This window comes from Haliotis rufescens, unplaced genomic scaffold (assembly GCF_023055435.1).
Source record: "Haliotis rufescens isolate VD_foot unplaced genomic scaffold, xgHalRufe1.0.p SCAF_51, whole genome shotgun sequence".
Taxonomy (NCBI): domain Eukaryota; kingdom Metazoa; phylum Mollusca; class Gastropoda; order Lepetellida; family Haliotidae; genus Haliotis; species Haliotis rufescens.
Genome location: NW_025964235.1, coordinates 1,548,961 through 1,563,521, shown reverse-complemented (window position 1 = coordinate 1,563,521; position 14,561 = coordinate 1,548,961). Strand labels below are relative to the sequence as shown.

General features: G+C 39.0%; 1 protein-coding gene across 4 annotated transcripts; it reads left to right on the top strand.

Moving 5' to 3' along the window:
- The first annotated feature begins 155 nt into the window (after window positions 1-155).
- On the top strand, window positions 156-14,340 carry LOC124140640 (heterogeneous nuclear ribonucleoprotein L-like). 4 transcript variants are annotated; one of them, XM_046508314.2, is made up of 20 exons: window positions 172-286; window positions 760-820; window positions 2,484-2,602; window positions 2,908-2,956; window positions 3,393-3,431; window positions 3,588-3,661; window positions 4,174-4,249; window positions 4,601-4,686; window positions 6,299-6,395; window positions 6,827-6,890; window positions 9,630-9,704; window positions 10,089-10,121; window positions 10,377-10,567; window positions 10,772-10,933; window positions 11,171-11,292; window positions 11,566-11,696; window positions 12,230-12,303; window positions 12,511-12,568; window positions 12,857-12,961; window positions 13,874-14,340. In XM_046508314.2, exons 2-20 carry the CDS (start codon window positions 791-793, stop codon window positions 13,930-13,932), a joined length of 1,644 nt encoding a protein of 547 aa, XP_046364270.1. In that variant the 5' UTR covers window positions 172-286; window positions 760-790; the 3' UTR covers window positions 13,933-14,340. The 4 variants fall into 4 exon arrangements, with proteins under 4 accessions (XP_046364267.1, XP_046364270.1, XP_046364268.1 ...); XM_046508311.2 differs by lacking the exon at window positions 760-820 and having other exon boundaries at window positions 156-286; XM_046508312.2 differs by lacking the exon at window positions 760-820 and having other exon boundaries at window positions 189-286; window positions 12,860-12,961.
- Window positions 14,341-14,561: the final 221 nt, after the last annotated feature.

Genomic DNA, 14,561 nt, shown 5'->3' with positions numbered 1-14,561 from the left:
AGGTTCGGATGAAAACAAACAAAATACTTAATTCAGCTTTATTGTTCATAGAAGGAAAGTGTGAAATATACGAAAAACATGTACACTTGTTTAGCGTTACGATACATGTTCCGTCTCTTCGTGCGAGGTAATATTTTCTAGTGGTATAATTTGATGGACTATTTAGCTTACCTCCCCATTCTTCGAAAGCGCCACCTACAATCCATTTTCCAAGATGTCGTACGACGGTCACCTTTCAAAGAGACAGAGAACAGATGATGGAATGCTCGGAATGCCTGGATCAATGGTATCTGCAACATGCTGTTCAGAACAGATTTTCCTTGTTGTTAAATGTTCTGCGTTCACTTTTTTAAATTTCCGGTTGTTTGGTTGAAAATGTAAAAGTAGGTCAGGTCTAGGCGTTGGTAGTCGTCCGCGCCCCAGTAATCTACGTTTTTCTATTTGGTTGAAGATTTTGCTACCTGTAAATGCCTTTGAAATCCATCCTTAACAAGAAAGCGGTCTAATGCAATATGTTTCATGAATATGCTTGTAAAATAGTGTAGAGGGGTATAGAAATAGGTCAAAATCTGTAAAAGGTGTAGACTGCATAGGAAAGTGGTTCCCATGATCCTCTTCGAGCGGCATGGTTTCCGGCCATGTTGGTCGTCATAAGATTTCATTGTTCAATCCGTATTCAGATATCCTCCTTTTCACCTGCTGAATGATTGATTTCTTCATTGATTGTGGATAAAAGTTTGCTCTAAATTTCATATTTAGATGGACGGCAATTAAAATTAGACCACATAAAATGGATGATAAAGAGGAAGTGAAGCCAAAGGCCAGTAAATCTTAATTTTTTTGTTACACCTACATAATCAGTTGTATAATCTTTTAGACTTTGAAACTGAAATAACTGCTTTTGCATTAGCTTCCATACATCGGCAGTCGACATTCAAAATAATGAAGTAAAGATTCAAGGCTCCACTTAGGCATTTCAGCCCCATTAGTTCTGCCAATATTATGATTTATGCTTTCCTGATTGGAATAGCAGCTTACATGGCTAGTCAAGGCATTCCCATCGTGTTGAAACCAGTTTTCAAATTTCCAGATGGGTATAGTGTCTAACTGACAGTCCCAGGTCGTCAAAATGTGTTTTATAATTGATGTTGTGATGCACCTAGAAACAGCACATGCATCTAAGTAGCAATATGTTTCAGTGGAATTAATATGATTCAATGGGTGTGATACATTGGGAACAATCATCAGTCTCTGCCCATCTTCCCGAGGCAAGAGAGTTAACTGACTTTAAAAGTCCAGTTTCCACCCTTGCCGAACTAGGCTGGTATTATGGAGTTACATTTCGGCTGGGCTAACGAGTCTATACATAGTCCAATCAAAATCGCGCACTGAAATCAAAATCTGGTTCGTAAACTGTCGTGCAGATTTCGGTTGATTGCTGGATTGCAAAGCATGTGCACTGCCAACTCGTCAGCAGATATTTTCCAAATCTTATGTTTTTAATCAAGGTGCTCACATGATTTGATGCATTTCGCTATGTAAGGCCCATTTTATCACAATATAGATCTTGATTATCGATCAGATCGTCCTGACTGGGCGCCACCATTTTGTGTGAAGCAAACACAAGTGACACGTGAAGTAGAATCTGATTAGTCCATAGGAGAGGCTTATAAGGGACATAACTGGTAATAGCCACTGGTGGCGCTACGATCGAGCCCAGTAATTCCAGCCTAGTTTGGCCCCGGGAAGATGGTCTGTGCCTAAACTTGAGTCTACTAGATGATTGTTCCCAATGACCAACTTCAGTAACCAACACACTTTGTTCTTGCAAAATGAATATATATATATATATATATGAAGTTTCACATATGCGTTTTCACAACAGGATATCCACTTCATAATTGTTTTATTGGCAAGTAACTTAGAAAACACATTTTCTTATATTGTTATTGATTTCACCTATCAACTAACTTGTCATGTGGGACAGGACGCCATATTTCTTTTTAAAACTGCATTTTATACAGTAGTTCCATATGAAGGGTTTTTATTTATATGGTCACAGACATTTATCATTGTTATGACAAACTATTCTAGTGGCTCCTTAACCATGTTAACATAATTAATGCTTTATAAGAAGTTTTTCAAGTCGAAGCCAACCCTCTCTTTGAGATTGAGAACGCTGGTCTCCTTCAAAATGCCCAAAATGTGCTCCCAATAACGTACCAGTAACGGTTTTATCAGACAAACCTTGGTTTACACAATGTCCACTGAGACATGTTTGATAGTTGTACATGTTAAATGTTTTGACTGATTGACATTAAGATTTCGTTATATGTTGATCAAGTTGATCTGTTAATAGCAAACATGTGAACAATATTCTTACTACAATCCTACATTAACCATGTACATGGTGTAGGCTAGAATTCCCTTAACTACCTAACCCTTCAATGTTTACTGATACATCATTTGTTTCTGTGTTGTAGGAAAAATTTGATGATCCGCATAAACCCGCACCATCTTGTGTGGTGCATGTGCGAGGCCTGTCAGAGTCGGCTATAGAAGCAGATCTGGTAGAAGCTGTCCAGCACTTTGGAACTGTCAGGTATAGACGCCGTGTTATATAAATGTTGCATTCTACACTGGTGTCACATATCTGTAATGAAAATGATAATGCTATTATTGATATCACATAAAATAATGTAGATTTATCTATACTGAATACTAAGTATGTAGCTACACAGAATGTTAAGACATTCTCATGAAGCACCTTTATATTGATCCATTACATTTTGTTCCACAGGAACAGATTTATAAAGTTGATCTACAAGTTTTACTCAGAATGAGAATGGCTTCATTGTAATGGGTAAAAGTATGAAAGTTGTCAAATATTCTCACATTTTCTTTCAGAGATGTGATTATGATGCCAAGAAAGAGACAAGCACTCATAGAATTCGAGGTAAAGGCTGTGAGGATAGTGTGGAACCTAGTCCTGCTAGTACAGTATGGGGTAGTTTCTTTAATTTACAGCACATTTTGTGAACTAAGGTATCCTGAAAATGCTTCAGATGAGTGAGGTCTTTGCAAGTTAATATCTGATGTTCCTAGCAAGAGTCATACTAATCTCTGTAGTTCACAGATTGATAAGGTTCATAATCAGAATATAAGATATTTGCCACAAAAAGCATGTACAGGTCCCTAGATCATGTATTATTAGCATATATGGACCAACCATTGGGAAAGTAGAATCTTTATCCTGCTAGGGAAAGCTATGAAAAAGATCACTGTCTCGGGGTCTGTCAAGATAAGAAGTTAGATTGTTTTGCTATTAAGTTTTTATTTGACATGAGTTCTTTGATAACCATGAATTAATCTGTGCATGTTTTCTGTTACAGAAAATCACTGGTGCACGGAACTGTGTAGATTATGCTCAGGTACGATTTATTTTCCAATATAGATACGCCTGAATGATTCATTTGTATTTCATCATCAAGATGAAAGTAATGTAATAAAACTTTTCTCTATTAACGTGAATGTTTTGTCAACATGATGTATATTTCTGGTTCTATTTCCATGTTTTGACATTTCAGACTAGTGCTATTTACGTGGCAGCTCAGCCTGCATTCTTCAACTTCTCCACAAGCCAAAAGATTCAGAGACCTGGGTATGTATGCCCTGTTAAATATTAACATAACCCTGATGTTAAACATCACAAATTTAAGGGCTCCCACAATTCCCAGATGATAGGAGCAAACGTCAGGGACCATCCTTCATTTTGTACACTGAAGGTTGTGGGCAGACACTAGACATCGTCCATCATGCCATGCTATAGTCGCATTGTTCCTTAACTCTGTGTGAGTAATTTACTCCGAATAAACAAAGGCATTTATGCAAATCCATGAAAGCATGTTTAGATTTTATATTAAGATTTTATATTAAGATGATTATGAAAATGAGCAACATTAAATGCTAACATCCGTAATATTTGTAAGGCATGGTAAGGTGTTCTCTGTGGTTATGGAACTTGCTCTGTGAACAGTGTGTGGTATTGTCACTCATGTGACAACTTGTCTGATGTGATCTAGCCTTATGGATATGTTGCCTAAAGCAATTCTGATCTGTTTAGTTATGTTACATGTGTCCCTGTATTGGTAAGATGACTGCATCCTGTTGCAGAGACCCTGAGGATACCCGACCTGCGAACCACGTGCTGCTGTTCACCATCCTCAACCCTCAGTACCCCATCACAGTGGTAGGTTCATCTAATTTCACTTGGAATGACCACATGTTGGCAAGTGTACACGCTCATCTCTCTATCCTGCCGGTGGATATGACTTTGTCATATAGCATTCCCAGGTTCACTTGGGGAATTCAGCAGAATGTCCCACAATGCTTGTCACAGACAGCTGGGAGGGGCGGGGTTGTCTTGTGCTCCTAAGATGAATAGTTCTGTCAGTTGCTCTGTCTAGTTGTCATAATGTATGGATGGGTGTTGACAGTTATGTACCACTGTGAGCCTAGTTTGGTTTCCCTGCTGCTGTGACACAAGTGTTATATTGCTGGTGTGATGTACAAGTTGCAACATCAACACTCTTGGTTTCAGGATGTGATGCACACTATCTGCAGTCCATATGGACAAGTTCTCAGAATTGTCATCTTCAAGAAGAATGGTGTTCAGGCTATGGTCGAGTATCCTTTGTCTTATCTCAGCTGGTGATGAGATTTGGTGTTGAAAATAAATTCATGGGAAAATGCTCATTGCAAAAGTCACTCCCACCTATTTGAATTTCTAGCAATCGTTTTCCTGACATTTGTATTGTATCCAGGGACTTACCTAAACCTGCACAGAGGTCGATATTTGGTCCCAAGTCTTCAGCAAATGTTGATACTTATTCCTAAATATGATTTGAAGACATCCAATTCATGTTATTAATCTAGTTATCACTGATGTTAAGTTTTGCATATGTTGCATTTCACTGATTGTGACCTGTAGAAGAGGCTTCATTTCATTGAAAGCAATGTTAAAATACAATGTTTAACTACCTCTGAATTTAAGGAAATATTACTTTAAAAATCCCAATTTCGGCAAACAAAAAGTCTTGGTTCTCAGGCACCGCCCGCATCATAAAGTTCATTGCACGTTTCATTTTTATTTCCATTTTTTTTAAAAACCAAAAAATATCCTTCAATATTCCAAATCCAATGGTAGTCAAACACTGTATTCCAGTATTTTACTCAAGGAATACATTTATGTACAGAGCTACAGATAAGCAATGTATTTACGTAAAATCCCCAATATTCAAAACCCAATTACTTTCAATTAACATGCGTACTGAAACACATGCATTAAATGAAAAACACAAATGTATAAAAATAGCTCGCATAAATACCCAATTAAGCTTTTTCAGCATGCGTACAAAGGAGCTAATTTACTTTCATAGTCAAGCCTATATATTTAGAACAGTAATATACATCTAAAACATTATTTCATTTTTTTAAATCTTAAAAAAAATGTTCACTAATTTTGGGAAATATCCAATAGTGATGAATGGATGAGTGAAAAAATATTGGTTACCCAATGAAAAATGTAATAACCAATCAAAATAGAAACCCTAGAGTGAAAACTCATTTGTCAAAAAGTTATCTGGAGCTCTGTATGTAGGAGGCCCTTGCCCAGGTTAATTGTACACAACTGTTTATTTGGTTACCATGGTTACATACTAGTTTGAACAAGCCCAAAGAAATACAACCCCCGCCTGCACTCTATTTTCAAAAAACATTGCCTGAGAACCAATTGTTTTGTTGTTGTTTTTAAGTCTTGGATCAAATGAAGTTTCCCCCCAATTTACCTGCCAAGGTCACTTTGTTTGGAAGCCTAGATACATCCCTGGTATCTTCCATTCAATCCATCTATTGATTGCTGAAAACATATTATTCCTTGCTTTGCAATTCGCTATGCAGAGTTGCATCCCTTGGGCACATAAGAAACCTATGATCATGTTTTCGAATCCTGGTTCATCCCAATTATGATTCTCAGTTTGTCAGCACCATAGACATGCTCGTAAGTTTGATCAAAATGGTAAATGTCTTGGACGTTCAAAGCGGCATTTAGCCCGTCTCTCTCACTCACTCAAAATCAATGTGCAAGTGTATGACTTCTGTATTTTGTAGTTGTGACAATGTTAATGGCTCTACTAGACCTGTTGAACCCACTACAACCCCACATCTCATAAATTGTATGCACCACTGATCAGTTCCATGTCCAGAAAACTTGTCTGTCTGTTGCCCTTAACCTTCCAAGATTTGACAGTGTTGAGTCTGCTAAGCGGGGCAAACAGTCCCTGAATGGGGCCGACATCTACTCTGGGTGCTGCACCCTCAAGATAGAGTATGCCAAGGTGAGTACTTGAGGAGCAGCGTTCAAATGGAGAAAACTACGCATGCCTAAATGTCTTCATAATGTCCTTAAAAAACAGGTATCCTGTTTATCTTGGTACAGTCGCCGTCAACAGTTGCAAGACTGCTGATTGGCAATAAGCAATAATCTCCCTTATGTTAGTACAAGGACGCCACTTACTCATTTACAGAAATGATATGATGAAATGGACTGTAGTCTTTATATTTCTGATTTTATTCATTTCAAGTCTCATTTAGTCTTGATGTCAGCCACTCATCTGAAACGTGACTCCAGTAAACACATATTTGGTCATGTAAGCTCAGATAGTCCATATTCTAACATTTCAGCTGACAATGACGCCAAGAGTCAAGTCTGTATACCTGTATCTTTCAATGATTGCTAAATTCATGATCATTCAAATCTTCCTTGCAGCCAACACGTCTGAATGTTGTGCGGAATGATAACGAGAGCCGAGATTATACCAATCCCAACCTAGGTAAGAATAACTTAAAATGGCCTTCTGTCAAGTAATACATGAAGGAAAGACACTTCGACATGTTCAATAATCTTTCCTGTTAGTCCTAGATATTTTCACCTTGATGTATATTACTTTTAGCACTTGTTGCAGTTAGTGCTTTTGTGGTGATAAGTTTGAGTAAGTTCAGTTATGGATTTGTCAGGACTGCTTTGTTATTTCCTATTTGGATTAAGCAACAGAAAAGTAACTGAACAGAAAACAGTACAGTGTTCTCGTTTCATTAGTAGACCATGTAAGTGATACTGCCATTTTCATAAGTGTTGAATGGCTTATTAAGCTTCTTGTGTATTAGTCAGTGAATGTCTTGTTTTAATATTGTCAGTTCACACATTTTACTGTACATGATCTTCGCTTGTATTATATGTCGAACATAACACAACAATGAATCTACATATTGCTTCCATCTGTAGGACCTGTGTACAGATGAGAAACATTACCCCTATTGTTTTGAGATCAACACATTTTTCGTGCAACATTTACATGGCAATATTTGTATATATACATGTCACAGTTGCCATTTGCAAATATGGCCACCAAGAATGTATCTAATGTCACGATTACTATGAACTTATTTTCACTTGCATGATCACAAATTTCAAATCAATTTGGGAGACATACATTGTGTTAGTCACATGTTTGAGGAAAGGCAGAATGACATCCTTTTTGAAACAGTTTCTCCATAATCCATGCAATATTTGGAAACATTTGTTTTTCCCAGGGAAATGCTCTCATCACATACAACCAACTATTCTTGTCCCAGATTGCTTTGAATCTGTCAGCTTGTAATGGGTGCCGTAGACCTGGTTCAGTCGTTCTTTGCATGCTACGAGTCCGATGTACCACATGGCCAAGAGTTAAATTGTACAAGCTTAGTGGATTTCTCCATGTCTTTTGCATTCAGATATTTACAGATGTCCATTTTTTATTGCATGCCAAAGAAGTATGTAACGTGTTATGATCACATTATGCAAGTTGTACATTCTTTGGTAACTTTGATTGTTAACTGCCTTTCTCTAATACTGACTTTGTCTTTGATTACTGCATATGAACAAAAGGTCTTTGCTTTGCAATGATCTTATACTACATTACTAACATTACAGCTCTTCCTTACTCTAGACAGAAGTAGAATGTTTGAAACTATCTTTACAATACACCCCTATGTACACGAGGCAACAGCTGACCCAATACTGTGAGCCGGCTCAATTCTGTCTGCCATCTCAGACTCCCTACAGCTATAGGACAGATGATGACAGCTCCATACATTGTCACATGGCCAGCAGGCTTCCTTCCCTACTTTGTGGGCAACCATTAGGTACAGCTTGACCCTTCCTGCAGCCCTTCACAACAACCATCTCCATAACAGTCACACGAGGATTCACTGCCTCAGCAGTGTCGGCAGTCAATGCAGCCCCAGTAGCCTGCCAGGTTGCCACGACACAAACATAGGACAGTAGTAGGACAGAACACAAGACCCTCCTCAGCTTGTCAAACAGAAATACATCACTGTGTAGCAGTTACACGTGACACCGAAGGATAAGCACAAGACAATGCCTGCAAGTGTGAAATATGCAGTAGAGATATACATGTTGGCACAGGTAGTCACTTGAAGACTGAACACAATACATCTTGCAGTACTATCAGAATTGTCAGCAAACCTGTGCAAGCTCATACTCGAAGAACATCAAGACTCACAGCAGAAACACACTTTACTTCAAACAGGCTGACAGACAGATAAAAACTGATAATTTCAATTGATTGTACCTTGAACAGGGTCGGTCACAACTGGCCAAGGGCATGAGATGAAACCAAGCACCTGGAGAGGGTTGTAAGTAGGAGGTGCTACGTGCCCCTCCCCTGGATGTGTGTTCAAGGTGCTTCTTGCCTCGGGACTTCTGTAGACTTCCTGCATCAAGGGAGATAACTGGTAAAGCCTGTCCTTCGTTAAGCTGTGGGTCACAGTAGATGGTACTCAAACTGGTGCTTACTTTCATGTAACAGTCTCTTCCTACTTGTACAACCTATCTGTTTTGTACTGCTGTAATGTTCATATGTAGAAATATCCTCCACTTGTAATGGTGATTTTGATATGTTCCCATCAGGATTATCTCCCTTCCCTCACTGTCTGATTTGACAACAGCAGGCATCACATTTAAATGCCTTGTTTGTGTTTCATCCCAAATTCTGAGACTTTTAGTGAAATAACCACTCTTAAAAATCATTGAAATATGAATAACCTAATTTCAAGACTTTGGATTAAATACTGCATAGTAAAGAATGATCATGTAAAGTGTGAACAATGTGAAGATCTGATAATCCTGGGTACATATATACTGATCTTACTGTAAATTTTTGAAGATTTGCTGAAATCTTTTTTGCAGCTCACTTGGGAATTTTCATTGTGCCCTAATGATTTGTTTCATCAATGCTACTGTTTTGAAAGTATGATGCATACCGGTAATTGATGTCATGGAGTTTACCCAGGTACTATACCATTAAAGGATCCAGAATGAGGCTCGAATAAAGCCCTTCTCTGGTTCCACTGTTTGGATCTGAGCATGGTGCCAAGAAACTGTTAAATCAACCTTTTGGGCATCTTAGATTGTTGTTGGAGGAAATTGTATTTGCCAACACCAGAAAATGCTAAGGAATATTGATAGACCCGAATTAGATGTCAATTAAGCTGAAGGTGTCTTTCAGGTGCGGACCAGGGAGGTCATCGAGGCCAGCCCCTGTTGGCGGACCCAAGGATGGGAGGAGGCCCTACTCCATACAGTACGTATTGCTTACATAAATCTATCACTTGAACATTGAAACATACATTCAGAAACAGCCAGATCAGTGTGTATAACAGCTATAGGATTGTATAAAGTTGAACAATTTGATTAACAGTTTTATTCTGACGGCTTCGTCAAGTTTTTACATAACACGTTTATTTTGACCAAATGGTCTTAAATTTGTTTTATGATATTCATCAGCTGGCATCCATTTTAAAATTTGAATAATTGAACAGATAAAAGTCTCGGAAAAGATTTATTCTCCTGACCTAGTTATTGTGTAGTAACATGATGGTTATAGTAGCCTACACAACCCATCCCCCCATCTCTATGCAATCTCAAGTCAGGGGTATGTTGTAAATCCCTTAACTGTTGTGTTTAGATGGAATGGTAGAAGAGGGCCCCGGTATGCATGGTATGTGATAAATCTCATATGTGTTACTGCATGCTGTTGAGTTGCAACACATTCCACACATTCGGTGTTCATCACCACCTCGTTGCACAAAGTACCCTGTAAAGGAAAACAATGACAATGTTTAAGTTACATTCTACTATCATACCATACAGTCAATCATTAAACCTTCAGTTCTGTTGATTACAACCATTTCTCAAGTAACTGAAATAAATAGGTTTTATTTATTTGTTTATTAATCGTCCACTTGTTTTATAGATGGCCCAGACTTCAACCGAGGGGGGAGTGGGCACACTGCCCATGGTGGCAGTGGGGGTGGCTATGGTGGGGGCTACGGGGCAGGTCCATCAGGCTATTATGAACAGGAGTATGACAGTGGCTATGGCCCAGGGCCATCTCCACGAGGTGCTCCATACAATGGCCCTCCTGACAGATACGGTCACAGACAGGTACGATGGTCATGCAATATGTTTTGATAGTTGTATCATGAGGTCATCCTGGTTCAAATTCAAAGTTTAGAGGTCTCTGTCCTAAGAGTATGCTAAAGAATCTTATGATATGGAAGTGCTCAAGTCGAGGGTAAACTGTGTCAAAGGGGGTAGACAGGTGAAGATTGGAGGATGTTTCTTTGATGTGGCCACTGTTGGTTGTAGGATCGTTACGGCCCCCCTCAGCACTACCCTGACCAGGGCATGATGGGCCCCCCAAGCAGCAGCCAACAAGGAGCTGTAGTCATGGTGTACGGTCTCAACATGGCCAAGCTCAACTGTGAGAGGCTCTTTAATCTCTTCTGTCTCTATGGCAACGTTGTCAGGGTAAGTTATTCTAATTGTCCTCAGTTCAGTCACCTCATTCGTTTATAGTGGGATGAATAGGACTCCTAAAGTTTGTGATTTTCTCATTTGCTGAGCAAATGCATACTGCAGTGATTTAGGCAAAGTGTCTTAAGTCTTAGGTTCCCAACTTCTGATTAGTAATATCGGTTTAAGATCCATATGATGTGAGTTATGTCTTCCAAGTGTCCTGAAATTGTTCATGACCTGTTCCTGCAGGTGAAGTTCCTGAAGAGCAAGGAAGGTTCTGCCATGGTTCAGCTTGGTGACGGCATGTCTGTGGAACGAGCGATCCTCAACCTGCACAACACATTCTTCTTCGACAACAAGATGCAGCTCAGGTATGTCTCAACCCTGATGTTGATATCACAAATTGTCTTGACCTAGAGACCAGTATGCATCAGTTGACTTGAACTACTCATACATTTCCTCAGTTAAAAGTTAAACTGCACGTCTTTGTCAGAAAAAAATTAAGAGAAGCTAGTGGTACAAAAAAAACAAATTTTGTCAAAAAGAAGTTAAGTTGTTGAGATTTTGTTGTGTTATTGTCTTTATGCAATTAAAGGGATGTCCTTCAAACGATGTTTCTGACCATGTTTTCTTTGTGTTTTCAGCCCTTCAAAACAAGCATTCCTTCAGGATGTGATGAACCCCCATGAGCTGCCCGATGGAACACCCTCCTACATGGACTTCATGGGCAACAGGAACAACCGCTTCACTAACCCAGAGGCAGCCAAGAAGAACAATATCCTTCACAAATTGCAGTCACCACATGACAACAGTTTGGAACTAAATAAATAGCATGTTCTTTTGTCCCTGGAGAGAAAAATGTTGTCCAATGTTTTTGCCTAAATCTAAGCTTGGAACAATACATCAATGTGCTCAATACTACAAATTGAAGTTTGTATACGCTTTTATTCATCTCTGTACCATGAAGCAGACCCGTGAAGATTATGTAGAGAATAGGTTTTCAGCAACCCATGCTTGCCATACGAGGCGACTATGCATGTCGTAAGAGGCTACTGACAGATGGTCAGTCTCGCTGATTTTGTTTCGTATCCAATTGCGTGGATTTGATGCTAATGTCAGATTGCCTGGACCAGACTTGATTATTTACAGACTGTCATCATATAGCTGGAATGTTGCTTAGTTCAGCATTAAATAACAAACAAACCAAGAAGCAGTGTTTGAGATACATTAGGTAAAACGGTCATCTTTACTATACAGAAGGAATGTTTAGGTATGATGTGCTGTGATACTTTCCTTAACCTTCTTCAAGAGTCCAGGGCCCGGCAAAAGTGTTGCATTTCTTCAATACCCCACCTGGCATCACAGCAGAGGATATTGAAAAGGTTTGCTTTCATTACTATGCACTGTTATATATACTAAACCAGATCTGTGCAATGTGTAACAGCTTACAACATGGTCATCATTCAATGTTTTTAATGATTCTTCCCAAAGACTTGAAGTGTCTGGACTCAATTGTTAACATGTCTTCTGTTTGAACATATGCATTGTTCTTCATGTATGTGTTGTCATGGCATTTTCATTGTTTCCAGATTTTTGAGAAAGCTGAAGTAAAGAAACCAATGCAAGTCAAATTGTTTCCTTCCAAGAGTAAGTGTTTTTCTGTCAGTTTAAAATGTTTGTTCACTCAGCACTGATTCCCTGGAGTAGTTTTGATGTGTCAAGTAACATTGCTCTCCTGCAATTCCAATAGTTTTGTGATGATTAAAAGCAAGGTGTCTGTATTTCCTTCATTTGAGTACTGCTTTATCTGCTTTTAACAAATTCTACATCTTATTTGAGATGGCTGTCAAGGCCTTAATAGCACTGATTTGACCTGTACCAACCACAAGTATATGACAGGTACATTCCTATGAAGATGATTTGCTGTTTTCCCAGCAGAGAGGAGCTCGTCGGGTCTTGCAGAGTTTGATAACAAAGCCGATGCTGTGGAAGCACTAGTGATGTGTAATCATACACCAGTTGAAAACCCAGGTTCAGTTGGTACGTACAGATTGTTATTTTATTATTATACCCATCTATGTCCACCTGAACTAGTAAACATCAGTTTTCAGTCTATTGGTCCTTTTTTGAACCTCCAACACTGTATTTCAAGTGTAGTGTGTCCCTTGTTAGGGGAGTCAGGCGGTTGACATCTTCATAACACTCCAGACTTATGTCAGCACTGTCCCGTTCTTTAAGGTGCTTGTTTTCTTACAATGCCAAGGGGGGCACCGGTGGCCCAGTTGTCTAAGGCACTGCGATTCGTTGTGAGGAATGGCGCCCAATGGCATGCCAGAAACCTATGATTGTGGGTTCGAATCCCGGTTTGCCCCGATTATGTTTCTAGGTTTGTCAGCACCGTACCCGTGCTCGTGGGTTTCACTGAAATGGTAAATGTATGAGACCTGCATCACTTCAGGCTTTCCTCCCACATTAAGCTGACACGCTGTGATATAACTGGAATACTGTTAAAAGTGGCGTTAAACCCAACTCTAACACTTAAAATGCCAACATATTAGTTTCAACAGATGTTGGTAGTTAAGCAAGCCATTTTTATTGGTACTTGGCCCTGTTCCAAGAAACAGATAAGACGGAAATATTTGAATTGTGTGTGTTTGATTGGCATTTCTTAGAAGTTGAAGGATGACAAAAGTTGACGCAATGTATTGATAACAACTTCTTTATTTTACAGTAAAGGCAAAGTTTTGGTATAAATCCTTATGATCCTTGATTGACAACAGTTTAAGGATCTATACCGAAACGTCGCCATGACAGTCAAGAAAAGAAGTTATCCATAAATTGTCTTTGTAAATATTTGGTAAAGAGGGGAGTCACAACATTGGTAGTGCTAAGGTTGTGTTGTGAAACAGGCCCAGGAAGATGAAGAGTCTAAGCTTTGTTTGTTGTTTTCAGCTGGCAAGAACCCATTCATCATGAAGCTGTGTTTCTCGTCAGCCCCCATCATAGGTTGAGAGAAGTGATTTGACAGACAGTAACAAGCACCTTGCTTTAATCTGTGTTATCAGTTTAGTGTTTGATCAGTGTCAACATTTGTCTAGTATTCACCGTGTTGAGTCCAACCGGTAGATCATCACTTCACCCTGTGGTAATGGCAAGTCGGTTTGTATTGTTTTAAGGTGTATATTTGTCAATGTAATTCAGTGGTGACATTGATAAATCAATCTGTATTTTCAGCCGTCCGGCATAGGATGTGTATTGCAGTTCCTTTTAAATTTTTCTACAGCTACTTTTAAGTATGTATTTTACTTTTCTCTGTACATGTTTGCAACTAAGTCTTGCCGAGTTGAGACGTCTAGAACAATCCTTTGTAAGTTTTATGTTTCCTGTCACATCATGTCACAATAAATTCTCGTATGACCTATATACAGTTGTTATTTTGTGTAAGGCAGCACAACTGTCATGTCAGTTGGCTGACTGGAGTTTATGGTTTAAATCTTACATTCACATCCATCGTGAGTCACATCCGAGTTGGAGACATCTTTGATCATATAAGCAATCCTGGATTAACATCACTTTAGTCATTTGTGATTTTCTGTCATAGCTGAGGTACTGATTCAGGCCAAGCTAACATATTGCAGAC